At 34.8% G+C, this 9,514-nt stretch overlaps 1 protein-coding gene across 1 annotated transcript in view; it reads left to right on the forward strand.

Moving 5' to 3' along the window:
• Nucleotides 1–2,256: 2,256 nt before the first annotated feature.
• LOC107676373 (regulator of microtubule dynamics protein 2-like) overlaps nucleotides 2,257–9,514 on the forward strand; it is a 35,030-nt gene continuing 27,772 nt past the window's right edge. Inside the window, exons 1-3 of the mRNA XM_016470894.1 lie at nucleotides 2,257–2,283; nucleotides 2,968–3,109; nucleotides 5,139–5,566. Coding sequence (XP_016326380.1) covers nucleotides 5,145–5,566 — 422 coding nt within the window. The 5' untranslated portion in view covers nucleotides 2,257–2,283; nucleotides 2,968–3,109; nucleotides 5,139–5,144. The remainder of the gene's footprint in view (nucleotides 2,284–2,967; nucleotides 3,110–5,138; nucleotides 5,567–9,514) is intronic.

Raw genomic sequence — 9,514 nt, forward strand, 5'->3', positions numbered from 1 at the left:
TCATAACTCACAGACTACTTAATAATAATAATAATAATAATAATTTTAATTTTTAGGTGCCTTTCAAGACACTCAAGGACACCCTACATCATAAAAAAGGCAATACAATACAAAACAATACAAAATACAAAGCTATACAAAACACACCGACATACAGATCAAACAATCAAATCACTAAAAGCTATTCTAATCAGAAGAGGGAAATAGAATCCAGTTGGTGAATGTGCAGTGGCAAAGAATTCCATAATTTTGGCACTGCACAACTAAAAGCCTTACTAGCAAATGTGATGGATGGAGTCGGGCAATGAAAAAATGCAATATGTGAAATATTATTAATTTGGGAACCAAGACTTTTCACCTGGGTGGAAGTATTAACCGGGGAGTTTTCGATAAGCAGGGTGAAAGGTTGAGTTTTGGATAAAACAGATCTAGACACAATAAGAAGGCCCTCAGTTATGCTGGTATTTAGCTTTAAAAAGTTATTAGTCATTCCTATGTTAAAATCCTGCAAACATTTAGTGAGTTCAGTAGGAGGATGGAAAACGTTAGGTTTTGTGGATATATACAATTGTGTATCATCAGCGTAAAAATGGAAGTTAATGCCATACGTGCAAAGAATTTGACCAAGGGGTCACTTGAAATATATTAGTCATCTTTTGATACAAGAAACAAATATAGGTGCACTAATTAATAATACAATTGATATATTTTCACTAATAAGGATAAGACCATAATATTAAATTAAATGTAAGAAGTCTAAGAGTCTAAACAGTGTTTGTGGGCAATTGTAACTAAGTCATATTAACCCACTGTATTTCAAATAAAAGCCTACCTCAAAGTAATCACTTTACTGCTGTAGTATCTAAATGTGTTACCTCTGCTGAGGTGAAATGATTGTGCTCCTTTTTCACAGGCAGAGACAGAATCCTACTGAGCATGTTTCTGATTGGAGGAATTGAGTGTATTACAATTGCCCCCGGTCTCCCCTAATATAATTTTGTGTACCCAGCCTAATTTTAGAAGGCCATCTTAAAGAAGGATATTATACAGACACATACACGCACACTGTGGCCACCTTATTATGCATGTTAATTCAGTATCTAGTTGGCAATGTGGCAGCAACTCAATGCATAAAGGTGTGCAAACATGGTCAAGATGTTCGGGTGTTGTTCAGATCAAACAGCGGAATGTGAAAGAAACAGTGTTAAACCATGGAATGTTTGTTGGTGCCAGACGGGCTTGCTTTGAATATCTCAGAATCTGCTGATCTCCTGAGATTTTCATGCATCACAGTGTCTAGTGTTTACAGAACATAGTGCAAAGAAAGGTTGATGGCAGTTTTGTGGGCATGAAGGTCAGTGGAGAATGACCAGCATCTCACAGCAACTGAAAGTGCACAACATTACAACAACGCATAGATAGAAATGGATGGGCTACAGCAGCAAAGAACTAAGAGGCTATAGTGGAAATATGCATAAGAAAACTAGAAAGTTCAAAACCGTGAAAATATTGCATGGTCTGACCAAGGGGTCAAAGTTTCAACAGTTAGCATTACCCATGAGACGCCTGCTGGTAGATGCTGTAACTACACCATCTGGACGCAAAAGCATCTTTCCCCATTTAAGTATATCAGTAAACCTTATTTATATAGGACCATTTATCAAAACTCATGTTTGCTTTAGAACAAGCATGCCCTTTCATGCATGGTGTCCATTACAGTGGACAGATATTTGGAAGCTATTTTGAACCATTTAGGTTGTAGTAGTACCATGTCCAAACCACCAAGTGGTGAACTGTCCAAGTGGTGCTGTCTATGATTCCATTTAATTATTGCCTTTGCATCTATTTTTTGTTTTGAGATATTGCATCATATTTAAAAAGGCGACGGGAAGAGGAGATGCACCAAGTACCTCAAGAATAAGTATTAAATCCTTTTATTATTAAAAAAACCAGACAGGTAAATATATCTGTCCACTCCAGTGGACATTATGCACCAAAGGATATATTATGCCTATTGGGCCTAGAATCCGCCTTATTTTGTATGTTTTATCAAAATTATGATATAATTTAAACTGGAATAGTTTTATTAAACAGCAATACTTTATTTAAGTGGAGTGTCATTAAGTGAATGTATATGCAAAGATGCTCAAAGCCAATCAGAGCAGCTGAAACAGATATCATAGTTCAAGGTTGATCAGATATTTGTGTTTATATAGACTAGAGAGAAGCACATCAAAGCACTGAGCTCCACAGCAGTGAAGGCCACATATCTGCTCCAGTACGGTAAGTTTTCCAAACTTTAACCAACCACTAACATTTTTTTGACAGTTAGACAGAGTTTTTGGTCTTATTGTTTTGGTATATGCATACATGATTGTGCTCAAGATTTTTTTAAGCAACTGTACTGTAAATTACAGATTATTTAAATGCATGACATGTAGCTAGTTTTTGAGGTTAACTTAGTTGTACATTTTCTGCAAGTCTGTTCTGGATTATGTTTTTGTCGTTGTAAAGTGGTGTATATTAACAGTGCACATGCAGAGAGCAAGTGTGACTCTGTTAATGAGTGATTTCAATGAACTTTGTATCTTTGCCTCATCAGTTTTTCTCAGGTCATTAACAATGTCTAGCTTTAATCTGCAATTTTACATATGCACCACGATAAAGTGTGTTTCTTATTGGTGGTGCCTCTTTATAGAGACAATATTCAAAGTACAAAGTATACAGTAGATGCTACCTAAAGAACATGGTACCATGTTTCAGGATTGTAAAAATCGAAGATTGCATCAAAAATTGTTTTTTGAGAGTGTAATTTTAATATATATATATATACATACATACATACCATCTGATACCATGGTACCAACACTGTACTTTTTCTAACAGTAGTAAATTCATCACCACATTTTAAATAGTAATGTCTTAACTTCTTCTCAGTATTAAACATCATTCTTTGTTTTTGCAAAGGGTTTTGAGCGTAAGCTTTAACAGAAGCTGTATTGTAGGCCTATATGGTTGGGTTATCAAAGCGGAACCTTCAGTATCAAGCACTGGAGCGATACGGACTGTTTTTGCAGACGCACCGCTGCGCTCAGGAGAGTTTGAACAGGTAAAAGCTGCTATTTGCTATTTGAGTACAAGAATGTTGCTGATTTATGCTTTTGTTTTAGGTGATGGGGCCTGCTCTGATGCTGTTAGAAGGCTGTTTTTATCCCCCGCTGCATGTACGCATATATGCAGAACGCATAACGTTAGTTCTGTAAAGACCTTGACAGCTGATTAATATCTAACTAATATCAGTGCTGCGGTTTACAATGTTTTCTGAACTTTGAAACTTATCTTTAAGGGGATTTGAGAGCTTGTACCAGAATATTTATGTACTTTGCTGGTTTTCTTGCTGATCGTGTGAAAATAAAGTGCCACTTACCTTGGGCAATTTTAATCATGTATTTCCAATTAATATTCATATTCATTCATATTCCAAAATATGGGCATATTTTAGGTATACAAAGCCTTGAAAACCCTATGGCAGTGTTGTAATCTACAAAAAATATTGCTGTGAAGGGGCACTCGACTTATTCTCTGATCAAGCTCAGACACATAAACGTTGTTCAATATAACTTGATAAACAGGATCGATAAAAATGTTTTTAATTTTTTTTTTAAGTTTTTAAAAATAAAATTAAAGCTTACATGAGGGTGTAAACTTGTTCATTTTGACATTTTTAAACTTATTTTAATATTTTTTTACAATTTAATCAAACAGTATGGAATGTTTTAGAGTGAAATAAATCAGCTAATACCACAGAACATCACAGAATCCATCCATTGCCAATTACTGATGTTTGTTTTCCCTCCAACATTATGCCACTTCCTGTAGGATGATGAACACTTGGATTTCTTTTCTTTTCTTTTTTTTAGGCAGTAATAGGCAGTTTTTCATGTTGGCACTCAAAAATCCACTCTAATCAAAGTATGTTGTGTTTTTTTTTTTCACAGTTTAATATATATATATATATATATATATATATATATATATGATAATAAAGAATATCTATTTATGACATTATTTTTGACAGCACCCTCATTTTATAGCATTTTTACACAAGTGCCTTAAACTTTTTACAGTACTGTAGCTTTGCAGGTAGGTTTCTTGAAGCATCTTGGAGACGTTGCCACAGTTCTTTTGGATTTTGGCACTCAAAAATCCACTCTAATCAAAGTATGTTGTGTTTTTTTTTTTCACAGTTTAATATATATATATATATATATATATATATATATGCACAGTGGTGGCCAAAATGATTAGAACACTAGTATTTTCACCAGCTAAAAAATGGTTTTAATAGTATTTCTATCTTTTGCTGTAGTGTGTCTGTAGCAAATATCAGTTTACATTTCCAAACATTCATTTTGCCATCAATTGTAATAATCCAGTGAGCTTTTTGTTGACAACATCTCCAAGATGCCAAACTATGCACCTAGGGCAAAAGCTGCTTTAAACGCAAAGGATGGTCACATGAGTCTGTCTCAGTTTGTTCTGTTTCTTCATGTCAATCCAGACCGACTGGATGATGGTGAGATCAGATCACACTCCTTGTACAAACAAAAATCTCACTGGATTATTACAATTAATGGCAAAATGAATGTTGCTACTGACACACTACAGCAAAAGATAGAAATAACTGACTTAAAACCATTTTTTAGCTGGTGAAAATACTAGTGTTCTAATCATTTTGGCCACCGCTATATATATATAATATATATATTATATATATATATATAATTTTATAATATCAATGTTTAATTTTAAATAATATTTATAGTAAATATAGTTTTATTATAAATATAGTTTAAAATTAATATCGTTTTGCTTGTGAGAATATAATGCTATATTAATGTTGAGACTACTACATTATTTGTTCCTTTCTTTACGCTATTAAAATTTAATTTGACAGTGCAGGACAATTTAATTGAACTGTAGCAAATGCTAAATTACGGTATAATTATTATCCTATTATTTTTAATCTAAAGGTTCTTGATGTGGAGTGTGCTGGCTTAAAAATTAGCATACAAATTGTAATCATTTTATTCATAAAAGTGTTTAATCAGTGTGTTCTTTCTCTCTTGTCTCTGCAGTTTAGGATGGCTCAAGCAGACAGCAGGGCTCTGGCTTTGGGAGTTCTGGCAGGGGCTGCTGGGATCAGCTTGGCGATTGTCTGCTTCCGCAAAATAGGAGCAGGCGGTGGCAGAGTCCTACACCTGAGCAGCAATGCAGATCACACGGCAGGCAGTCTGGGTCTGCAGACGGGCAAGGCGGAGGTGCTGGTTCAGCTGGGTGCTCTGATCCATTGTGTGTCTGAGCTCAAAGAGGAGGTAAAAGCCTTGAAGGATGCACTTCCACACTTGCAGGACAATGTCAGAGATCAGCTGAGGGGCCGGAGCGGGGGAGATATCAGTGCTCGCAAAGCAAGTCTACTTTATCGAACTCCCACTAGGAGAAAAAGAGCAGGTGTCTCAGCTAGAAGTGAAGGACAAAGCTCAGAAGAGACAGAGAGTGAAGGAGGGTGAGTTTACTGAGATGCCAACTTGGCAGGTGTTTCTTTTTTAATGTATAGAAAGGCAGAAAATGCTTCTTCCTGACAGATATTGCTTAATTATATGTCACGAAATATCATATTTGTTTCTGTGACAGCCTGAGACAGCTAGCTAGATTCTTTGTTTAGCTAATACACCTCCTGCCTATCAATCATTTTGAACATACATTATTTGGAAGCAGAATGAAGTGGAGAGCATAGAAAGCATAGAAAAATCCACTTTCTGGGTTTTTTTTTTAAAAGAAGTCTCTTATGCTCACCAAGGCTGTATGTACTTGATCAAAAATAAAGTAAAAACAGTAATACTTTGAAATATTACTGTTGTATTTGAATATATTTTAAAATGTGATATGTAATATATTTTACAAAGCTGAATGTTCAGCAGCCATTACTGCAGTCTTCAGTGTCACATCCTTGAGAAGGCATCAGTTAAATCACGTTAAAGCATGAATATGATACAAATAATAAGATTATGAATTAAATAATTAAAAATGATCATAAACATAACCAGAACTGTATAATATATTATATACTGTATATAATAATTTTTATTTTGATGCTTTTATTTATTTATTTATTTACTGATAGCTAATCAGCATGTGTTTAAAACTAAAAAATAATTATGGTTATTGGTATCAAGGTTTCAAACTGTGCCCTCAACTAATGTTATAGAAACAAAATGTTATTTATTTAGGTGTTTTGTTTTTGATATCCCTACTCTGGGCAAATGTAACATAATTTAGAGTTTTAGAAGGATTAGAAGAGTGTGCATAGCTGAGGTGTGATTCAGCAAGAGAGCCGAGAGCATTCCAAGTCATGTGTCGTCTGAACTCTACTGCCTCCAGTCATTCATTTGAACATCTGTTCACTAAATTCAGCACTAAGCACTTTACAAGTCCATTCCAGTCTCACTAAATTCTCCTTCCAAACCCATTCAGAAATAATCTGCTTTGTTTTCCATAGCATTAAACTTTAGTTCTTGTTATTTCTGAGACATTATGTTCTTCAGCACCTTAAATGTCCAAAATGATTTGTTATTTTAAGCCACTTGGTTTGTGCATCTTTGCCTCCAAATACTCCAAGTGTAAAAATAAAGGAAACACTTGAGGCGTTCAGTTGTTTTTGTATGTCTGTTTGGAGCGTTTCTAGACCATGACTGGCTTTTGTGTTGCTCGGTTTTCATGGTTTTACTTTGAGCAGGCAGAATGTGTTTTAACACTACAATCTAGCGCAGGACGTTGATTCAAGAGAGTGTGTGTAGTTTGGTCCTGGAGCCGCTTGGGTTTCAAAGGACCGTTCATCTGTCAAAACAGTTTCCTCCTTTCTGTCTCTCTTTAAAGCACCGGCTGATCAATCTGAGAGAGTGACTGCTGAGTTATCACAGTCTAATTTTTACTGTCTCATGTAGGAACTTGTAATTTCTGTCACCGTTCCTACATTGCTTGAGTGCAATCACGTCACAGCTTGCCTTAGTTGCTAAAGAATGTTAATACTTGAACATTTGAAATTATACCATTTATTATGTTTGATTGCTGTAGATTTAGAAAAAAGTTATTGTTTACATAGAGGCAGACAGGTCATAGCACAGATGTGTAAGGACGGAAATGAATGAGTCTATTAAGGATGCATTTCTTTGATCAAAAAATACAGTAAAAACAGCAATACTGTGCTTTTTTACAATTATATACATTTTTACAATTTAAAATAATTGTTTTCCATTGTAAAATATTTAAACATGTAATTTATTCCTGTGATGCAAAGCTGAATTTTCAGCATCATTACTCCAGTCTTCAGAATCTGAAAGAGTGACTGCTGAGTTATCACAGTCTAATTTTTACTGTCTCATGTAGGAACTTGTAATCTCTGTCACCGTTCCTACATTGCTTGAGTGCAATCACGTCACAGCTTGCCTTAGTTGCTAAAGAATGTTAATACTTGAACATTTGAAATTATACCATTTATTATGTTTGATTGCTGTAGATTTAGAAAAAAGTTATTGTTTACATAGAGGCAGACAGGTCATAGCACAGATGTGTAAGGACGGAAATGAATGAGTCTATTAAGGATGCATTTCTTTGATCAAAAAATACAGTAAAAACAGCAATACTGTGCTTTTTTACAATTATATACATTTTTACAATTTAAAATAATTGTTTTCCATTGTAAAATATTTAAACATGTAATTTATTCCTGTGATGCAAAGCTGAATTTTCAGCATCATTACTCCAGTCTTCAGAAATCATTCTAATATGATTTGCTGCTCAAGAAACATTTCTGATTATTGTCAATGTTGAAAACAGTTGTATTGCTTAATACTTTTCTGGAATCCATGATACATTTAGTTCAAGATTCTTTGATGAATAGAAAGTTAAAAAACAACAACAGCAATGTCTTGTCACTTTTGATTAATTTAATGGATCCTTGCTGAATAAAAGTATTAATTTTTTTCAAAATAAATTCTTACTGACCCCAACTTGTAGGTTTTGGGGTTAGTACCATTCCAGAGGAATAAAGAAAGGTCTTTGTGTCCAAACTCCAGGGGCTGTGTCTGATGAAGTCATCTGAATGTGTCCATAGCCAGTTACTGTTGGGATGGTAACCGTGTTCCACCTGAACAGCTCTCCTTTTCAAAGTGTTTGCACTTTTGTTATGCATATTAAAGGCTTGAGAGTTTTATTCAGTTCTGTTTGGGCATTGGAGGTGTATTAACCATAACAAGAACACAAACCTTCACTCTTTCACTGTAGGGTCTATAAAAACCATTTTTAAAGGCCTAGTGCAATTTCGTGAACACTAACACACTGCAGTGTCAGATTTATTTATTTATCTTTTTAAGGGGTAATATGTGCCCCTGGAGAATTTGTGGAACATTTGTTACCTTTTATAATGGATTTTTATAACTGTAAATATTGGGTGTTCAGCTAATCAGATAATTTTAGAAAAATCTCAATCAAATTCTCTCTTCATTGTATTGATTAAACAAAATTTCCCTCAAATATCACATTATTTAATCAGCTTCAGTTCACGACAGCGTCTTCTTGTGAATAGAATATAAGGATTGGAGGATTTCATTTGCTGACATTTCAAGCATTTTTACCACTTTCGTTGGCCTTTTTCAGAGAATAGAATTTCAGAGAATTTTTTTTTACCTCGTTGGCAATGGTATTTTTTAAAGGGGTCATATGATGCGATTTAAATTTTTCAATTGAAAAGTGTTACAAGCTCTTGGTGCATGAAGAAGATCTGTAAAGTTGGAAAGACTAAAGTCTCAAATCCAAAGAGATATTCTTTATAAAAGTTAAGACTTGTCCATGCCCTCCTAAAACGCCTCGTTTAAACACGCCCCCACATGTCTACGTCACTGTGTGGGAAGATTTGCATAACGTCGCCCAAATGTTCACGCAAAGAAAGAAGGCGTAACTTTTATTCTCGCTGTAGTATTGTTGTTGCCGCCGCTGCCATGTTGTGGATATGCTGTGTGTTTCGTTGTGAAAGCGAAACTACTTTGTTTGGCCTTCCAAAAGAGGACGATATCCGCTTTGTCATGCCTAGAGCTGATCCATGCTGGTCACTGAGGAAATACATCAACTTCGCACTGTCAATCGCCGGATCGGCTTTCACCGTACTGTCTAGCTAACGAGCTTGCTGGTGCTAAATTGAGGTAATTTTTTTAAAATAAAGTCCAAATATTATAATTCAACCACCTAATTGATTACATCTGAGAGAAAAAGAAAGGATGTGATGTTCAGAACATGGTAACTACAGTAATTATCAAAGTGGGAAATGATGCCCTCGGGGGGCATTTGGCCAGGGGTGGTTTTATACCACAGACAAGGTTTAAGAAGAAAAAAAATCATTATGAAAATATAATGATATTTTCCTTATTATATTCATTATTTCCTTATTGGTTATTTTGGT

The sequence above is a fragment of the Sinocyclocheilus anshuiensis genome, unplaced genomic scaffold, assembly GCF_001515605.1.
Source record: "Sinocyclocheilus anshuiensis isolate Anshui unplaced genomic scaffold, SAMN03320099.WGS_v1.1 scaffold961, whole genome shotgun sequence".
NCBI lineage: Eukaryota > Metazoa > Chordata > Actinopteri > Cypriniformes > Cyprinidae > Sinocyclocheilus > Sinocyclocheilus anshuiensis.